The sequence below is a fragment of the Pseudopodoces humilis genome, chromosome 6, assembly GCF_049639895.1.
Source record: "Pseudopodoces humilis isolate 2021_Gansu_Grassland_sample_001 chromosome 6, ASM4963989v1, whole genome shotgun sequence".
Lineage (NCBI taxonomy): Eukaryota > Metazoa > Chordata > Aves > Passeriformes > Paridae > Pseudopodoces > Pseudopodoces humilis.
Window position 1 is genome coordinate 15247425 of NC_142205.1, and position 21580 is coordinate 15269004.

General features: G+C 40.4%; 1 protein-coding gene across 10 annotated transcripts in view; it reads right to left on the reverse strand.

Moving 5' to 3' along the window:
* Window positions 1–15146: 15146 nt before the first annotated feature.
* Window positions 15147–21580, reverse strand: part of LDB2 (LIM domain binding 2) — a 213342-nt gene continuing 206908 nt past the window's right edge. For 6 of the 10 annotated variants that reach the window (XM_088056714.1, XM_088056712.1, XM_088056713.1 and 3 more), the window contains one exon: window positions 15147–16427. In XM_088056714.1, the coding sequence (XP_087912840.1) occupies window positions 16197–16427 (231 nt within the window). In that variant the 3' untranslated portion in view covers window positions 15147–16196. Of the gene's footprint in view, window positions 16463–19110; window positions 19254–21580 lie in introns of all 10 variants that reach the window. The other 4 variants (XM_088056718.1, XM_088056719.1, XM_088056717.1 and 1 more) reach the window with 2 other exon arrangements.

Sequence of the window (21580 nt, forward strand, 5' to 3'; positions counted from 1 at the left end):
TTCAGCATGCACAGCTCCCATTGACTCAAGTGGGAGTTTTATAAATTTAAGGGCAGTAGGATTGGAGCAGTTCCAGCAAATGATCCCTGCCTGCATTTGTGAGGACAAAATGAAAGCTCTTTGACTTTCCAACAGCATCACTGGGACTCCCCACACCACATTTTTCATCCCTTTTTGGTTTTACATAGCCAATGATTATCCTCATCAAGAAAGGGCTCAACTTTTTTTTCACTCAGGGTGTCAGAGGAACGTTTTCCCTTCAGTCTACTACACAGTGCTTCTGGGGAACTCAGCCCCCAGGGTTTCCAGGATCAGGCCCCACCTGATAACATTTCAGGAGCTCTCAAGACCAGAAAAACTGGCCTTCTGCCAGATAAATGATATGCATAGATTCTTTGCTTAGACCAAAAAAATTAGGCCTACTGTCCAGAGCTTCCTGATGAGTTAAAGATGTGACTCTTCAAAGCACTTTTATCCCAAAGTAGCATTAATATTTCCCCCTTTTTTTACTGTTCTGTTTTAGTCATTAAAAAACCTGTCACATATTTGCTTTCTCTTTCTGAAAGCTTTTTTCCTTATTTAAAAAGGTTTAAAAGTCTGCCCACTATCCCTCACTGACACAGAGCTGCAGCCCAGGCAGCCAAGCAGTTGTAATCCAGCCTGAGCTCCTCAGCAGACAGATCGGACAAAGCTCTCCCTGTGAGCTGCACTGCCGACGGCTCCTGGAGCAAGGTTTGTGGGAGAAAGCCACAGAACCAGGAGTATTGAGCTGTTACACACCTCAGCTGCTTCCCCTGCTCTTGCAAAAGAAATTGTCGGTATACTGGACACTGCAGAGGACAGTAGTGGTAGTTTGCTGGGCACACAGTGTTTTTTATGGCTATTGAGAGTTTTCAGAAATTTGTATGAAAATGAAATCTCACCAATTTATTACTATTTTAGTTTTGCTACCTCATGATAAATTCACGAGCCATACCACAAGATGGACACATTACATGTTGTGTTAAAATGGCAGGGCAATTCCTCCCACCTTAGGCAACAAACTGAGGTGCTAAACTTAAAAGCCTTGTTTTACACCTCTTACCTGAGCAATGGATTCAGGTAGATGTCTCTGGGGCACTCCTTGGATTTTTGGTGGCATGAATCAGCTGATATAAAAACCTCTTTTCCCTAACAAAGACATTATCACCTCCTAACTTATTTTTGATGAGAGACTGAATACTTAAAGCTCTTTCCTCATATGCAGACTGAGTTCAGAAGTTTTGAAAGACTGAAGAAAACTAGGGGAAAACCAGGGCAGATAACAGCGAAGGAGTGGCAAATAACAGGCTTGTGTATACCATCCTGAACAAGGATTTTCTGGAGGCTGTATTTTGTTTTTATGGTGTGTGTGTGTGTGTGTAATTTAGACTTTGTTTAGCTTTTAAACTGCCAGTGAAAGAACAAAACAGGGAGTAACTTAAAATACACATTAATTTGGGCTCATCTTATCTTCAGTGCTATTTTGGTGCTGTGTTGCTACATTTTAAGGAGAAAAGCTACCATAAGGGCATAAAGCTTTGACTTGGAATTGAAATTTCTCAAAGCTTCAGAGTATGTGAGGTGAGAAATGTTCTTCCGAGCAGGTCAAATGTAGACCTCAGTTCTGTTCACATCCTGGCATAGTCAGGGATCTGGGTTTTCATTTAACCCTATACACATCTCTTCAGCTTCTCTCTTCTCTCCTGGGGATGCAAGGAATGGAAGGGTCGAGGGGGAAAGGAACTTATTTCATTAAAAACTGGAGAGATTTTATTATATCTTTCTGAAGTGTCACAAAATTAGAAAATGAATGGAAGGAACAGTCGTTATGACATCTTGTCATTCCAACTCTGCCTTTTTTCCAGCTCCCATAGGCCGTACTGGACGTGCTGCTATCTGCAGATCTCTAAGGTATGAATCATCTCACACATTGCCGAGGTGAAACCTGGCAACTCTTTAACAGCACCACTGCAACACTATGGAACATTTTAAAACAGGAAATTAAGAATACCTGAGCCAACTAAAACCACAGGGGGAAGTTTAGATGGACAGAATTTAATTACACATTTTGGAATTTGGCCAGGACACCAAAACTTACACCCCAACCCTGCTGTAAAGTGCCATCGGATCTTTAATACTAACAACTGTTCGAAACATCAGCTTTAGATCTGCTCCAAATGAGCACAGCACTAGAAGTCATCCAAGACCTGTTAAGGTATTCATTTACTACTGACTGTCAGGAAAGCTACAACATACTGATTCACACAAACAAGCTAAAGTAAAGCACAGCAAGCAAAATATCTCTCCTATCAGCACTGGAGGTTTAATGTTTTTAGGAGAATTCAGTGTATTTTCAGAAGTGCATCAAGAAAAAAAAACCCAACATATTTTGTTATCTCAGCCGTCAAAACATCCTTGTGCCCCCCTTGCAGAAGCCCCAAATATATGTCACTGCTCAGCCCTTTGTTTGTTGCCATTTGTAGCATGGAAAAGGGAGACACTATAGTGAATAACAGTGTGTCAACTTTAAAAGGAAGATTAAAGACTGAAAGTCTATACATTTTCACTTCTCACATTATTTTCCTAAAGGAAGCTGTATGCTATTTAAATGTTTATTTGTGGTGAAGATGAAAAATTTGTTTTGTGGATTATCTTTTCAAGAAAAGTAGGATTTCTACAAATCATGGTTCTTGAAATTCCTTAGGCTGAGGAATCATGTCAGCCCTGAAAAGCATGGGTTCATTATTCACATCGTGTTACCCTGTTGACATAATTCCCTAACAGACTGGGACATGAGGTGTCCCATTTTGATACTTCAACATACAGCCACTGCTTTTGCCTCCTCTAAATAGTAAACATTTCTGTGTTCCTGTTTTAAAAAATCCTTTGAGCAGTATATCTATATAAAAAAGAAAATCTGGGTTAGCTGTGGTCTACCAGCAATTTATCAAGCAGTATTATTAGTTATGTCTGTGGGATATTTTTCATTATCTGAGGATTATTAATAGAGACACTATATACATAGTGATTATTCCTTTACTAATAATTGAGATAATATCAATATGAAGCCTAGTTTCATTAACACCTTAGTAAAGAGACTATGATGTGAGGTTTTTGGGTTTTTTTATTCCATCCAATTTGTAATCAAAAGTTATTTAATAGTAGAATCAGTCTTTACTTGTAACTGAGGTTGCGGACTTTGGGAGTTGGCAGAGCCAGCTGCTGGGCTGCTGGGAGCCAGACTCTTTTTGATCTTCAAATTGAATGGTTTCCTTTGATCACCTAGACAATAGATCATAAAAGAACAGAGCTTTTACCCATATCTCCCTAAATTTGCAGGTAAATAATGAGATGGTCTGAACTCAGGCTGGAGTGTAAGATTTTTAACAAACAATTCTCCCCTTTGAAGTAGACTTAGTAAAATTAGCATATAAATGAGCAATGCTGCTACATAAGGACATGTGGCTGGAGAGGAGGGATAATTGGCTGAGGGGGCTAGTTTCTAACTGAGGTCGTTTGCTGAGTGACCGGCAGACTACAGGTGTGCTGTGTTCTGTGAGGTGAGAAGGAGAGCTGAATGCGGGGTTTGCTCAAGCCGGGGACCGTGCCTGGTGTGGGAGAGGACTGAGCTTTGTAACTGGGCTGGAAAGTGGGAGATAGACCTTACCTCTGCAGCAGGAGGCATTCTAATCGGGGCTGTGGAGTCAGGCTGTGGTCCATCACACCGACATTGGCCTCTGTCATCTTCAGCTGTGCAGTGCTCTGTGATAGGATCCTCCATAAATCTCCTCAGAGCTGCCTTTGCTGGGCCTGTGAAGGACCATTATGCTGAAATAGCTGCACCAGTGGCTGCTGACGAGAGCTGCATGAGCTGAACTCACTGACCTCGAAAAGCCAGAACAAGGATTTAGTGTGGTGGTAGCAGGTTAACATTAGGATTTTTGAGCTTCAGAACTTTTTATTTCACCAACATCATTGGAATTGCCTGCCCCAGTGGGAAACTGCCACCTTGTTGCATGTTACCTTGGATACCCTCCCCTCTTCATGAATGAGGCAGCTCTCTTGGGACCAAAACACCCTTGTTCTTCCATGGCAGGGACACGTGGCCGGAGATCTCTCAGTAGCAGCACTTTCTAATGTACTAAAATGAAAAAAAAGAACTTAAATTAAGTATGGATGTTTTGAGCCAGCTTTCAACAAAAATTTCTCAGTGTGCTTGAAGCAATCATGTTTGGCTCACTTGCTCCTTTATGCAATTTAATAAAAATTGAACTTGAGATTTACAGAGGACAGTAGACCATGATCCCAGTAGCACCTGAATAGCAAACAGGACAGTCTGTTCTGTGTGGTACAAAACCAAGCTCTAATTCCCTGTGACTTGCTTTGAGGATAGGTACAGACTGAGTTTCTGCAGAAAACATCAGCACATTCTGGAGGCACTCATGATCCTTTGGCCCAGATACTACTGAGATCACCTTTGCACTTACCTGTATAGGAGACAAGATTGGGTCCTCTTCAGTGTAACCCTCATGTAACATGGGAGGCTGAAGGCTGAATCCAGCTCTTCTACATCGTAACTGAGTGTTAAGGGCAATATTTTTTTAAAGATATAAATGACATTTCAGCCTCTTGTGAATGTATCCTGGAAAAAGAGTTTCCGTACATCAGATATTCCCTCATCATAATACAATTCCCTCATCGTAATACTCCTTCCCTTGGAGGCCTGTCAGGACAGAACTTTTTGCTGCTACTGAGCGCAGCAGCCCTCTGGAATTTTTGGCTTACTGCTGGAGCACTGTCTGAGGTTTTTTCAGGAGGTAAGGTGGGCTGCAGCAGCCAACGGTGCTGGGAAGGGCCAAGTACCTGTTTTGACACAGATGGGTGAACCAGGAAGGGGCTTTGGGGAGGATTTTTGGAGGTGCTTGAATGTGGGGAGCTCTTGGTGGGTTTGGACAAGGGGAGGCTAATGCAGAGCTTTGGAAAGATAGAGGATGGCATAAGCTGGGGCCTCTCCAGCTGGCATCAGGGCATGTTTGTGAAAAGGACCAAGGGGTGGGGAAGGTTGAAACGGATAGGTTCAGAAATAGGAGTTTTGTCACAGAAGAGGGGGAGAGCTGGGGCAAGGACTGGAGCAGGAGGGCAATGGGCACCAAAGGAAGTGGATTTATTAAACGCCTCTGACTTAGATATTGTGTTTGGGGCAATCTTCATTCCTGTTTTCCTTCTCCTCCCTCCCTGGGTTTTTTTTTCTTTGGTTGGTTTGTTTGGGGTGTTTTGTTTGTTCATTCATTTGTTTGTTTGTTTTTTTTCCTGATGGCAACAGGAGTAGCCTTGCCCAGCTAAACAGAGATCATTGGCTCCAGAAAAATTGATATGAGCTTTTTCTGCACTTCTGAAATCTTTCTGTCCTCACCTCTTATATTTATTAGCTCAAAGTTATTCACCAAAAGTTGATCTGAATTCTCAAACTAGTTTTCTTCTGGAAAATAAACTCTTCACTAAAAACATATGTGCCCGTCACTACACTAAATGCAGGCAGTCTATTTACTTGCTGTTTGGCTGATAGCTGGCCCCTTCCCAGCAGCACAGAAGAGATGGAAGGCATTAAGAAAAGCTCTGAATATTGCTGGCTGAATAGTCTGCAAAAAAGGATAAGGATGACAGGACTGAAATCCTAGCACTGTTTAGAGGCACTTGGAAGATTTTGCTACAGTTTCTATTAAAAAAAAAATATTAAAATTCAGTGGAAGTTACACAAATGAAAACCATGCACAGCACTTTGAAACCACACCACTGTTACACCATAAATACATGGGAATTAAACAAAAATAATAAAAAAGGATTTTAGTTGCAGGCAATGCACTTTATGGGCTCAGCTCAGTATGAAGTAACCTCAGAAGTACATTCCAGAACTGGTTTCTCCATCACATGGAAGAAAGGAGCAAACAGAACAGCAAATACAGAGGCACAGCATCTGCAAAGATTTCACAGGCTGGCCACTGCTCTAGCACACTTGCCATCCCTGCTGAGCATGTTTCTTGGTGGGACAGAATCTGACCTTGGGCTGATGGGTTGATCTGGAAACTCCAGGCAGAAAAGCTGGGCAATTTGATCACCTTTGCAAAAGCAAGGGGGCGGCAGAGAAGCTAAACGTGCAGCTGATGTTGAGGAACCCTGTTGGTACAAATGTAGGGGCCCTCAATGATGTTACTGTGTCAGTCAAAATATTTTCAAAGTAAACAAGGGGTGAAGAGACAGAGAGCAACAACAGCCTCCAAAATGAACTGAACCATTGTCCTGGTTTTGTCTGGGACAGAGTTAATTTTCTTCATATGGTACAGTGTTGTGGTTTGGATTCTTTATGGGAATCATGTTGATAACACACTGATGTTCTGGCTTTTGCTCAGTGGTGCTTACTCTGAATCAAGGACTTTTCTGGGTCCTGTGCTTTGCCTGTCTGCAGGTGCACAAGAAGCCAGGAGGGAGCATTGCCAGGAGAGCTGACCCAGACTGACCAAAGGGCCATTCCATTCCACAGGAGATGTTGATTAAATGAGCTGGGGGGAGCTGGCTGGGAGGCACCAATTGCTGCTCAGGAATGGACAGGGTATGGGGTCAGTGAGCGGCGAGCAATTTTAGTGTGCATTGCATGTTTCTTCTGGATTTTATTCCTCTCTTTCTCTCATTTTCATTGTTATTATTGCTATTATCATTAGAATTATTATATTTTACTTTTAATTAATAAACTATCCTTATCTCAGTCTAGGAGTTTCATATTTCTTTTCCTTGATTCCCCCCCATCTCACCAGTGTGTGTGGAAGAGTGGGTGGGGTGTGAGCAAGGAGATTTGCGGTACTCAGTTTCCAGCTGGGGTTAAACCACAACAACTGTGCTGTGCCAATAGCTTGATTTGGAGACACCAGCAAGAATTATGTAAAGGTCTTTAGGGTAACGGAGTAGCATTTAAAAAAATGGTGTATATCCTCTAAATACATTTCCCAGGAGAGAGACCACACTGTTGGCTCAGGCAGGTGACACAGAAGGGGGAGTTCCCATTCAGGGGGGTACAAAGCAGGTGTCACCTGCTCTTGGGGCCTCCACAGAACTGAAAACATATCTTGAGTGTTGATGAAGCAGGGAACAGAAAAAGAGCTTTTTTTTTTCCATATGGGGGGATCAATTTGGTGGCATTGCGAGGGAAATATTTCACTAGGAAATAGGAATAGTCATCAAGGAAAGATATAGGAAACAGAAAATTCACAGGATGAAGTAGGCTTAGTAGCAGAACAACTGGGGGGTTGACAAATTACCAGAAAAGTGATATTCTCAAAAGTACAAGCAATAGCAAAGGCTCCACTGAAAATGAGGTTAGTTTTGGAAATTAGCATCACATCTGTCTAGTTCAAATAATCCTTGTCCATTTTAGAATGGAGCTCATGACACAAGCTATCTGCTATAAATAATCAAATACATTATAATCTGGACATATCCTCTACATCAAATAATCCTGCTATAAAAACTGAGAATAAAGGAATTTGCTGGATGACTAGCACTCAAGAAATTGTTCCCTGGTGGGTTATTTGCAGCCTATTCTCTACTGCAGTAGTTTACGTTGAATAACTCACAGCTGTGGAAATACCTGCACAATGGAATTTAACACTGCTAATAAAGGGATCCAAATTGGCCCAGCTCCACTCAGGACTGACAAATGTTAAGACATACAAATATCTCGGGTTGTGTAAAAGGCTGAGTCGCCTCAGTGCAGGACTGTGGATGCTCAGGCAGAGGGGCTGTGCCCACTGCCAAGGGTGGGATGGGGTCATGGATAAGCCGGGCAGCGGAGCACACTGTGCTCCTCATCAGGGCACTGCTGGCTTCCATCAGGGACCAAGGATGTGCCACGAGGTCAGATAGGCTCTGAAGCTTTTTGGTTTTGTACAGAAAGTGAGGTTCTCAACACAATCTTTTTGTGAGAGTTATAGGAAGCTGGTTTTTAAGAACTGCTTGCTGCTCTGTGTGCACAGAAAGTGCTGAAAAGCCACACATGTATGCAGTGGCCACAGTCCAGTCAGAGTTATCCAGTTGGGGTCACATGTGAAGCACCAGCTGACTTAACAGCATTCTGAGATGAGCTCTTGTAACTGGAAAACCAGAGCTGACAAACCTTTACCACCATTTTTTTTCTTTTTTATCTTTTTTTTAATTGCAAGTCTCCTTGACTAGTCTATTTTCAAATACTGAAGGGGTTTGGGGAAGGAAGGAGAGGAGAAAGATGGTATAACTGATGCTTTGGGTGATCTATATCATATGTTCTTCAAACTATCTGTCTGAAATATTTACAAGCATATTTCTGTAGAGAGCTGGGCAGGACAAAAATCTGTTTAATTAATTTTTAAGTGTTGTGGCTTTGTCAGGAGCCTTGAGAAGGGAACCTCATCAGCCTACCCCTGGCTAGTTCAGAGGTGCTTTATTTGATATTGTACTTCTACTTACTATTGTAGTTTCATGACAATCACATCTGGAAAGAAAATTATCAAAGTACAACTTAAAATTCAATGCCAAAAAGGAACCAAAAGGAAAAATGTACTCCAAACAAATGAAAAGGTTTTGGTTGAACAAAAAACCAACCAACCAACCAACCAAAATTGATTCTGAGAAATCATTATTTCTGTACATCTACTCTGAATATTTCACAACAGCCTGCAGTCATATAGGCAGACATTTTGAAGTGACAGTCAAATCACCACAAACCTTCTCCTAAGGAAGGCACTGGTCTGGAGGAGATTGTAGGATACTTCGATGGAGGGTGAGGTGTAGATAACCGTCCCAGAAAAGCTGTGGCTGCAGCCAGGCTATCAGTGTGACAAAATTACTCTACTGGTTTTAAGGTAGGGTTGACCCTGTGTTTTCTTTCTGCTACCTCCAAGGATATTTCAAATTAATCCACCTGTTAATCACGTAAAGAAGATTGCTGCAGTTAAGAAATCAGAAGTTTTTGGCATTGAACAGCATGTTCACAGATAATTAAAAAAATAAAACAAATGAATAAAATTTAAAACAGATTAAATAAGATCAATTTTCTATTTTCCCCTATGAGTCTTGACCTTGCAGCTGTGTGCCCATCCTGGTACCTGGAAGTGCCTGCATGAGGCCCATTGCTAGAAGGTTTCCTTCATCACTGATTGCAGTTTTCTTCCCCTGTATATGGCCTTGTCTTGGAAACTGCTGTCTTGTAGATTGCCACTTTCAGAAGCCCCAGACTGTTTGAAGGCAATTATTATACAGACCACTCCTTCCTTCCCCAGCAGTTCCCCTCCCTACTTGAGAACTGGCCATGCTGTGGGTGTCACAGAAAAAATCATAGGACTTGACAACTCTCTTTCCATTTTAAAAGCCCATATCCTACTATTACATGGTCTTGAGCTCAAAAATGTTTCCTCCCTGTGGAGTGCCACTGTTCAGCCCCTCATTATAACCTGGCCATTAGTATTTTTTCCTCCCTCTCAGGAATGCAACCAGCATCTACAGTAAAGCCAAACCCTGCTGTGTAAAATTTGGGTTAGGCCCTTCACAAGGAAGTCCTGACTTCTTTGAAAAAGGTGTTGTATTTTAAAAAAAATACATTTTCTGGAAGAAAGAAGGCTGATACAGGGTTTTTGGGTTTTTTTTGTGGTTTTTTTGTGGGGTTTTTGGGTTTTTTCGTTTTTTTTTAGCTTTTAGGCTGAAATAGAAGCAAAACAAACAAAGCCAACTTGAAGCTCCCCATCCCTGTTGACACAAAGACCAGCAGAGGAGACAGCTGTGATATGCAGAAAAGAAATTGCATTACTGCTGCAGAGCGCAGGAACCACAATAAAGGTTCGTGATTGTTGTCCAGGGACACCTTAGCAATAAGCCCAGCTCCTGCAGCACTTCCCACCTGATTCACATTGGAGGAGCTGGTGGTCTAGGCACAGACACAGAGCTGCTGACAAACTCAAATGAAAAGATAGCTGTCTCAGTAGTTCACCCTTTGTTATCACCCTTTGGAATATGAGTTTAACCTGGAGGGGAGATTTCAAAGTAAACAGCTGAACATTCCCTTTCAGAATGGAGTTTGCAGTCAAAGACAGACACAAGCCCCAGTATCGATCACAGTTCCTAAATTTCACACCTTCTGTCTGCTGAATTTGATCTCTCCTGGCAAGCCGGGAGCAACCCACCTTGGTTTTGATGGGTTTGTCTGTGTGGAGTACATGTGAGTCCTGTATTCTGTTTTGCACATGGCCAGAAGAAGATGGAAAGTTAAAAACTTTGTGCAAAATGACAAACAAATTTTCATAAGCTATCAGAGAGAGATGGAAGAAAATAGAATGGGGGAAAAAAAAATCCCCAGGATCTGAAAGCATCAAACACCAGCTCTTAAAAGCTTTTTCAGTACTCAGACCCCCCAAGAGATTACTCAGGGAGGATGAAACTTCATGTGATGAAATGAGAGTCGCACTTGAATGCAATAAGGAGTGTTAAATGCCTGCTTTATATCAAGCATTTGCTAAAATGTCTCCTAATGCATTACAAAGGAGATGCTAACCTTATACATTACAGCTGTTCAATACAAAATTATACATAGCAACTTAGATGAATATAGAGTTGTTGAGACAGAGTTATTAATTAAACTGGGGTGATATACAACTTGAGGATCTCCAGAAATCATGCAGAGTTTCTTTTAACATAATATAAAATACTGCTACATACACACTTAACACGTGCTCTGCATGTCACCTTCCAACTGATATTGGTCTTGGACATCTGAGAAGTACTTATAGGGCACTGTACAGATTGAAGAAAAAAAAAAAAAAAAAAAGAAAAAAATAAGATCCCAAATGTTCCCAAATTAAAAATCCCCACCCTCATAAAATCCCCACAATACACACAGAAAAGAAAAGAAAATGAACTTGAAGACTCCAGCCACAAGCACTGACCTAAAGGATCCTGAATTTGGTTGTCCAACAGGTATGGAGGCACACTGCGTGGACATTTGTCTGTTTCAGCTGAAGCACATTCCCTTGTTAATGTGCAGTAACCTGAATTATCAGGGATGGATTCAACATATTCAAACTAAAGCTGATGAATCTCATCCTGATCCCTGTAAAATTGATGGAAAAGAATTGGGAATTTCTTGGGCAGTTGGAGTGTTTGTGCTCTGTTTTAGATAGATGCTTTTTATAAAGTTTTTGATTCTTCATGCATAAGTGAATTATTTCCTGATGTCATCTTTAGCGCATAATGGTGTTTTAAAATGTGCTTATGAATTAAGACTGCCCATAGACCCATTAAAAATTATTTCTTGATGTGAAGGATAAAGTTCTTTTATTTCAGAAGTGATTCACAGGGTCATGGAAGAAATGCTTTTACAGTTAGATTGCTCCTTCACTGTTCTTAATAAAACCTCTCCCCTTTAAAGAATTGATACTAGTTGCTGTCAAAATAACATGGTAAATTAGAACAGATTTTAATAGAGTGAGCATTCAGTGGAAATTCATATTTTCACAAGAAATGTATGAGTATGGTCCATAAATTTAGAGACGTCCATAAGTGACTCTCTATCTAAAGGTACCATCTGCCATTCTGCAATGCTGGGGTACCACCAGCCTTCCTAATAAAGCATAATGACATGCTGGAGTAACATCAGTTCTACGGGATGTTAAATATTCAGTAGCTCCTCTTACATAGTAGAAGATTCAGGCCTTAGCCTTGTATAAAAATAAAAATTTTCTAGCTGTCAAAAAGCTAGAAAAAACATACAAATCATCCAGTCCTGCTCAGTAAAACCAGCTGCTGGGGTTACGTGTGCCCCAGGGCAGCTTTAATTTGGACATGCAATATATCACCATAGGGCTACTTGATCAGAGTTGCAGTCTCAGGAAATATTTTCAGGACTATTCAATTTCCATTAGCAGTTTCTCCAGGATATATTAGACACAAACTGGGTTTCCTTCAATATCAATCATTCATGTTTTCTCTTTCATCCTGTCTTTGCTAAAATGGGATTTTCATGGAGGCTGTGAAATTGCAAAATTTAGTCTGTTCTATCATTTAGACTCCTTTAATGGTGTTTTGCAGCCATTGCTGAGTAGGGAGCCTCTCTCCACCCTGGTGCTAGAGAACACCTAGTGATGTTCAGTATTTTACCTTTCCCTTTGGGAGTTTCCTCCCCCTCTAATCCCTATGTCTTCCTGCACACTTTGACTGATCTTCCTTGGCATCCTCAGTTCTCTGTTACCGGGTGCTTTTGCTCTGCTCCCCAAGGATGCAAGCTGGTTACTTCTCAAATGTTTGAGAGCAGTAACTTCTCCAGAACCAAGGCTAAAAATTAATTGTGACTTTCACAGAGGTCTGTGATGCTGAAAGAATGCAAATACTAGTTATACCTCCCAAGGTCCCTCCCAAACTGAATTAACCTACACATTATTAGACCCATACATAATGCAAAGATGATGAAACCTGAGAAAACCTGCTTTCTGAAGAGATTACAAATTTGTAAATACTGCTTATTTTTGCTTGTTGTGGAGAGAAAGAAGGAGCTTGAGGAACTGAAATGTTCTCACAAGGGGCAGCTGGTGAGACCAGCTGGTGATTCACGGGATTTGAAAGTTCTCTAAGAAATGGACTTTGCTGAACAAAGAACCCCCAAAAAACCCTCAAAAAACCCAACCAAACAGAAAAAATAAATTCCAAACAAAGCATTTCAAAGAACAATCAAAACCCGTCAGTGCTTATGACTTTTGCATGGTTTAAGTTCTTTGTAACAGCAACCAGCTTGGTTATCAGTGTTCGTATTTGGTCACTTTACTAATTATGTGATTCAGCTTTTCCAAGCAAACTCTTGGAATTTCCTCCCTCTGATTTGTGCGGGCATTTCTCAGGGCCAGTATTTCCCCCCATTTAGCTAAAACAAACAAGAGCTTTCTTTTTGAAAGTATTTCAACATCATGAGATAAGTTCCCTTCCTCCTTTTAATAGCTTCAGGGCTCCCCAGGGGGAAGTGCCAAAAACATTATTTCCTTCCAAATTCTAAGAGAGATACAATGTTCTGGTAGGTGGTGAGATTAGATTACAGTGAAATTAACTATTGCTTTCCAGCTTTCATTCTTCAGGCTGCTCTTACAAACCTGTTGCTTCAACTCACCTGTGGTGTTTATTCACCTTTCCCACTGCTCTGTGCCAGGCAGTCGTGGAGCACACGGAAGCCGCAGCGTCATTTAATGACAACCCCCAACTAAGAGCCATAAAATCCATTAGCTCATGTGATCACTGCTCTTTAATCCTCAACCCGTGGGGAGCATTCCTGAGGACAGGGCATGAGCTCTTAGGATCAGAAATGGGATCACAAGCTCTGTCTTGAGCCTACTGTGTAATTTCAAACATGAAATGAGAAGCCCACGCAGTAGGCACGGGGCGAAGCAGCAAGGAGGCTGCGTGTTCAGCTGCTGTCCATCTCAACCACTTCTTCCAGCTGGCCCATTTTGGGCATTTCTTTTATGAATAAATAAGTGAATAAATAAAATCAGCTAGCTGTGTCTGTTGTTCACCCTAACCACAATAGGGTGGATTGATAGCTTGTAGACGAGGATTTTGAGGAGATATGGAGAAAGTGTCCTTGGAGATTAATTCAAGGACAGCACTCCAAGGAGTCTGTTGCCCATTTTTCAAGCGTTCCTGTGTTTATTTACTGAAACAACAGGAGTAATATGACATCATAAATCTTTTAAAAATTGAAATAGCAGTGCCAGTCTTGAAAGATTAATAATAAGGAATGCCTTTTAGAGTGTGCTCATGGAGATGTAATATGAATGATTAGTGTTCTTGAACATTAGAATTACAGTGTATAATTGTAATGTTATAGCGGTTATATAGAAGCCAGAGATCTCTTAATGGAATACATTGTGAATTTAATTATTTACATGGAAAAATCAGGGCTGATATAGTCACTGAATGATAAAACAGTTTCCTACATTCTGAAAATGATACAAAGGAGCAGCATGTCTATCCATGTTCATTATATGGCTAGTTTTAAATTCAATAACTGATATCCTTTGTGCTCTAGAGCTTGGAGTGTCTTTTAGGCTATCTTCCTGCAAGGGGTACCATAGGTGCCAAAATTCATTGAACAAGGATTTTGCTTGCAGGAGTGTGGGCCCACGTCAGGGGCCAAGGCTGGTTTCTGGGACAGAGAGGGAGCTGTCTGTCACCAAGAACCAAGTGGCCACACAGGGTGCTTTGTCTTCTATTCCTTCTGCAGTGGTAGTTTCAAACCTGTTTGGTAGAATCACACCCAGCAAAACCATGATGAAAAAAGTACGTATATATGCTAAGGAGACACATTTCCCTAGGCTGGGTATACATACAGCCACTCAGGAAAAACCCTAGGAGTTCTTCAGCTGCTCTTACAATGTCAGCAATGTTGAAAGTAGAGTTTCTGGGAAGAACAAAACACCGCTACCCTGCACAAAAGGCAGGATTGTGTAGATTCAGCATCTCTGTGCCGACAGTTCTTCCTGTGTTTGCCACTCTCAGGGTGCACCTTGCAGGGCTTCCCAGGTGCCTGGGTATGTGGGTGTGTGCCTCAGACCTCCAGCTCAGCCGAGGGGCTTTGCAGGCTGGGCCGTGCTCAGAGTGGCTGCAGCACTCCAGGGATTTCGCTGGCGCCCGTGAACAATTGATATGATAGCAAAGCAAAGAGAGGAGGATTTTTAAAATCCTCTCATCACCAGTTGAGGGACTCATCATAAAGCTATCAGACAGAATTCAGCAGAGTGGAAATCCCCGCTCCAATAAGCCCTGTCCCTGGAAGGCAAGGGATGCAAAGTTCAGGATGGAGCTTCTCTGGCTGGATGCCCTGCACTCCCTCACGCCTGGCTCTCACCGCTGTAACTCACCTGTGGTGCTGCACATCGTTATTGTTCGGAAAAGAGCATTAAACCAAATTGAGCTGCAAGCCATACACACCTCACCATAGGCTTTCCCTTTAGCTGCAAAAAGACTGTAATTCAGTGAAACACTAATTCCAGAAATCCCTGGTGCATGATCCGGAACATGGGTGTGTGTGCATACAAGGAACTGTAAATGCATTGTATAAGAGCACATTTGTTAACACAGTTTATTGGCACACTTATTGGCAAAGCATACATAAAATACAGTTGTATTATATAACACACTGACTCACTGTGTCTTTACATGATGAGTTGAACATATTAATATGTAAATGAAAAAATTAGTTTCTTTTATAAAGTTTCACATAAATACACCGGAATAAAAAACAAAACAAAACAAAAAAGTAAAACAAAAAATGAGGGCTTTACAAAAATATTATACAAGAAATATACTATGAAAAGAAATAACAACAAAGCCAACTCAGATACAATAATAAAAACACAAAAGTTTTAGATTTATTAAGCTGCCCACAAAGTTAATGGATTACATGGCTTTAAAATATCTGGATCGACAGCAATTTTACAAAGCATAAACTCTCATAGGACTGGGTGTCTTTTTCCACATAAAAATATTTCTCATGTCTTTGATGAAAAAAAGACATTTCTTGTTTCAGTATTTTTATTAAATGATGGATAGAGTATCTACTGGCATCAGCTAAATGTAAATTAAAAATGCTGGATCCTTTAAATGATTAACTGATGAAAGAAAAGTTAAAGAATGAACAAAAGTTACTTTAAATTACTTTTCCTTAAAAGCTGATCTTTTTCTGAAACAAGAAATTTCAGGTGCAAGTTGAAAAGCAGAAAATATATTACAATTGTAAAAAGTTTTACATAGTTATGTTAATGAGATCCTGAGCACTGATGACTTGTTAAAATATGGCCATTGTTTGATGAGGAAAAAAACAACCCCTTCCAATAAAATGCACTGTCAGAAATTTGCCACGAGATGCTGTTTAATTTTCAATTATTTTAATTGAGGTCAGTGCCAGTATCTAGTTGTATTACAATACTTCCAAAGAATGTATATGGAAGTTTATACAAGAGTTTTCCCTAATGAAAAAAGTTGGATAGCTTTAGTTTAGAAATAGATACTGTATTATTTGAAAGGTGTTTCTTTTAAATTTTATTTTGAAGAATGCTGTGAAACAGTAATTAATAACCCACTGAGGTACTTTACAGCGGGCACTGCTGCAGAATAACCTATTGGGAAGCTTGTGGTGTGGGGTTTTCAGATTTAGTCTCCTGGTTAGCAGGAGGTTTGCTGTTCCACGGGCTGTTATTTCCCAGTGCAGGTGAATTGTTGAAATCTTCTTCATCATCCATGCCATTTGCTGCATCATACTGTGTATTCTCTAATCTAGTGATAAGCCTTTCGTCTTCATCCCCAAATTCGCCTCCCATCAGAGTTGGTTCTCCTACCACCATCACATCCTGTGAACAGCACCCAATATTTGTTATATGGAAACCTTGAGAGAGAAAAAATCAACTTAAAAAAATTATGTTAGAGAATTTGCATCTCTTTAACTTTGTGACATTTGAACAACAGAGTTAAAAGTTCCCACCTAATTGGAACAAGGAGAGAGGCTTACACTTTATTTCTAATTTAATTAAAAACTATAACACATCTCTATAGCTGCATGCTCATGGCTCTGGATCTCAGAAACCCCAGAACTGAAAAGCAGGTAGGCTGAAAAATATGCCTGATTTTAAGCAAGTAAACAGGCTATGGAACTGTCTTTAAAGTTCTCCTTGAAATATTTAGCGTTTATCCTGTAAATCCTTCCTGAACCATTTTCTTTGGAAAGGCACCAGGGTGTATCTCAGTTGGAACCTGGTGATAGGCATATTTTAAAAGTAGTTTAAAAGAAATCACATTTCTTATCCTCAGACTTCTCAAACATGGAGCACAGAACTCTAATAAAGATGGTAACTCTCTTATCCATAGCCAGCCAAGCCCTTTTACGCATCCAATATACTTGACATTCTGCTACTTAATTATGGTAATTAATTTAGGTAAAGTTTTCGATAAAAACAATGTTCACACTGATTTGACAATTTGCATAGCTAATTAAGTCATTAGCAAAAACCTGCTGATTGCCAACAAGCCCTGAATTTACCATCTGTTATTTCATGGTGCCTGTCACCTAACTCCATGTAGGCAACCCTGCCGCCAATCTGTGCAGTAAGAGGACCAATCTGTCCAGCTGGTACCGTAAAAGCAAGATGAAGAGTGCTAATTATAATTACACTGATGAAGCTAGTACTCATCAGAAACTAAAGCATGCAAGAAAGAAAGAATCCATCTAATCACTGCTTTAAGTACAAATTGTCCTTCCATGAAAACAAGTAAACCGCCTACTGTACTCCAGTGCATCACAGATTTGCTGCAAAAACCCTAAGCAGCATGGGATAGAAAGGTGCAAACTTGAGATTGGAAAGCAAAGGTGCAAAGCCAGAGAGCTCTCTTGTTCTCTCTGTTCAAGGGAGAATCAGGCTGCTGTGCCAACAGCTAAAGAAATATGTGGGATGCATCTTTTCATGCAGCTCAGGTGTCAGGGCATCAGGTAGTGCTTGGTAGAAGTGCAGTAATTCCTGATGTGTAGCTTTGTTCCTGCTGATTTAACAAGCCCTTCCAAGAATCCTGATGAACAATGGATTCATTTTTTAAAGGATCTGTTCCTCCTTACGAATGTTAAAAGCAAACAGAAGACAAATGTTTGCATTTAATAAGGTTTCTCTTTAATCAGATATCTACTTCCTTCACCACAAAATACAAATTATTGCCTGCAAGTGTTTACACTATTTCTTGATATCCCTCAGTGAAGGCTGGCATGTTACAAAAAGAATGTTTGTGTCACACTTTCAGCCTGTGCTATGTAAAAAATGTGTGAGTATATGAAAATTGTTACATTATTTCTTCTTCATTTTGTCTGTTTTGTTACTCCATATATCCATAAAATATTTGGTTAAAAAAAATCTCACACAGAGCTTTGTGACATAGAGGTTTAAAAGAGCTTTTAAAGGTGTTCATAAGCAAAAGTTTATTCTAATTTATCCCATCCCTCTAAACAACAGGCAATATATAGTGTGCACTGCTGAACCAGACCGGATCCCATTGTACTGCGAGAACATTAATGACAAAAGAGACCTGGCAGAGGACAGCGAGTTGGGTGTGAGTGTGCAGTGTTATATGGCAGGCAAAAAGGACCACAGTGGCTGAAACACAGAATCACAGACCGGGGTGGCACCAGTTCCTTTCACTTCCACATTCTCAAGGACGGGCCTCAAGCTCTCTGTTGCCATACCAGCAAGAGGTCAGCGACTCGGATGAGACTTGGACAAGCAAATCAAAAATCACTATGGGGTTACAACAACTGGCTGGGAAGGCCATGTGAAAGAATTAAATATGTATTATATCCACTAAATGATTGGGAGGGGAAATATGCTTAACAGCTGCAAGTGCTGAAAGGAAGACAATCACTTTAGGCCAATCTGAGGAGATGTAGACTAGGGTACTAAGATGGCACTAAGTAAACAAAAATGTAATCCTCTTTGCTAAGACAATACTCCTGTTCCTGATAATGGCAGGCTGAGGATTAACAATCCCTTTGGAACAGTGCTAGTTTTACTGCTCAGGTCACCTAACACTAGGCCAGGAAAAAATCTCAATCTGTGGTAGGAAACATTCATGCATCGATGGGGAGATGTTCAATGACCTTCTAAGTATTTCCACCTCTAATTTCTCAGGTTCATTTCAAATATTATTCCTTTTGTATAATGACTCCCACTGAGAGAACAGTTTGCACTTGTTTTTCCCTCTATGCTATCGAGTCTCTCTCCCTCTTTCTCTGAGAATTGAAGTACAATTATATTGTGTTTAGTGGAATTTTCCCTCATTCTATTTAAAAGATAGATATCACAGCATTTGTTACAGGACATCTGAAAAAAAATTCTTGACAATCTTGCCATTTATATCAGGCAAAAATAGTGTCTCAGGAAGCGCACATGCTGTTTCCTCCCCAGAGGATTCTGCTCCTCAGACTGAAAGCTGAAGACCCCACCGAGTGCACCCATTGAACCTCCACTCACTAGATCCCGTGCAATGACCACCAACCTCTGAGGAGGACTGGAAGTGACTCCTTTTAGAGCCCCTCAATGCTTCTCCTTAAATTGGCCAGTGGGGGTCACTGCTGTTGAATGACACAAGGCTCCATCCCTCCCAGGGTTGAGGCTGCAGCTCTGGAGTGCTCCTAGCTCCTGCTCATGGAGTGAGAAGCAGAATCCAAGAATTAAACCCTAGTCTCTTGCATGGCAGCACACACTGCTATGGCCTAGTTATGGTAGCACATATTTGACTAAATTAGCTTAAAAAAGATTTAGACTGTAGTCACTCAATCTTATTAATTTACTCTGTGATTAGTAACAACATTTTTGGTCAAGGAATGTCTCATGACAGTAAAATATGGTTGTAGTGAAGCACTGTAAATAAAGCAGTGGTTGTTTTACCTTATGTGATAGAAATGTAGTATTTTATAACCAAAAAAGCAACTTTCATGTATATCATACCTTTCATCCTGTAATAACCCTAGTTGCCATCCAAACTAAAATTGATGCATGTAAACTATACACAGAGATCACTTCGTACAACACTCAAATGCAAGCACTTCTATTTAACAGACTTGTCATTTCTAGGTTTCATCTTTTTTTTCTATACCAAGCCTCAAAATTTAGCTCTTCCCTGCCCAGTTATGTGACTGTGCTTTTTAACTTGGGATCATTCTATGTCTAAACAATGTCTTAGTGAAGTTTGGAGGTAAAAATATCTGGTGGGCCACTTAAAATTCCCCATCCCTGAGCCTGCCATATTTGCTGCTGTTAAAATGTAGCCTTGCTCAGTGTGTTCCCGTGATCAGTTCCTAGCTCTGTTGTCACAGCTCCCAGAAGTAGACAAACAGTGCTTCACAAGCCTAAGGTAATTAAAATGCCTGGCACTCTCAAGTATATCATTCAAGCACATCTCATCCTCCAAGGACTGAAAGTTGCACTAGTTTTAGCAGTTAGCATGCCTCTAAGTGCTAAGTCAAAAGAAGGGTTCTTCCTCCTGCTTGCCTTCTTATGGAATTGTGTTAGTGGTAATTATTTTAATAATTGACTTTTTAGCTCCTTGGCACAAAAATTGTTAATGACTGAGAGCCCCACTGCTGCCCACACCCATAATGGTCACTGCTTCCATGAGAAAAACATCAGACTGACATTGGTATAGAAATGATCCTTAGAAACAGAAATGACATTTTAATTAGGTTTCAGAGTAAACACTTTCTAGAGAAAAATCTTTCACATCTCATCATAATTCTCACTGTTAACTTGACATTCTGTTCTTGTTTGGAATGTTTTGCCTAAAGCACAGAAACTGGAAACAAAGTTATTCTCTCTCATCTCCCTACTACTAAATCTTGGATTCTGAATTTCATGGTTTTGAGACATGGGCTAATTTCTGACACTTATCTCTGGCCCTGGAACTGTAGCTCTGGTTCTACAATATCCATTACAAACCACCTAAACCTACCCCGTTTCTGAAACACGTAAGAGATTGTATTGCTCCCTTCCACATTAGCAGGTTTATTTATGGATTTGGATTCTGAGGAGCTTACAGAGAACTACAAAGAGAAAGAAAGATTATTGAGGTATGTCACTTGCTTAGAGTGCAAGGAGGTTCTATTTAAGACTCTGGATGTAACAAAGAATATTTCATTTACTCAGTGGCATGTGATGGTGCTTTATTCTTTCCAACACATGGTATTTTACTGGGTTCATGTTTACAGTATTACACTCAACACGATCTTCATTAGTAAATGATAGCAAAATCCACCTATTAATTTCTGTGGTGATGACTGGGAGCAGCATAGAGCAATGGTTCTTAAGAGTCTGTGAGAGTTGTGGATTGCTATCAAGTTTCAAATATATGAAAATGGACCAATGTGCCTTGCTTTAATTAAACTTAACAGAGAGTGATATTTAAGGAAAAATAGCTGTATGGACACCTCCTGATGACCTTGCTTATACCTTTAATCCAAAGATCACAGTATACAAATCACTGCTCTACAGTACAAGGGTTAGGACTTTCAAAAAAGTTTTATTTGAAACAGAAGAACATGTAAAATGCTAAGGAATATGATTTTAGCCAGTAAGAAGGCTTGAAAACTGAGCAAAGTCTTGGGAAAATATTGCAGCTAACTTCAAATACTGGAGGAAATTATTAGTACTGTGTAAGTGGTAAGACAATGGCATACCCAAAATAGGTAACTAATTTCTTCAAAATGGTAAGGCTAACACTAGAAAGGCAGGTTTTCTATGAACTTTGAAGAAGTGCTCTTGCCCATCTTTGCTCTTTGTCTAGAGGAAAGTGGGAACTGGTAACTCCATGTTCTGCCTAAAGAGCCTTCCAAAGATCAGGTGTGAGTGAGAATGTGAACAGATCCAAGTTTAAATTATTGGCATCTGCTGAGACTAAGGCAGCCGAGCAGACTGCAGTTTCTGGGTCCCTGTCCTGTCTGTTTTCTTTATGCACTAAAACCAGTCAATGC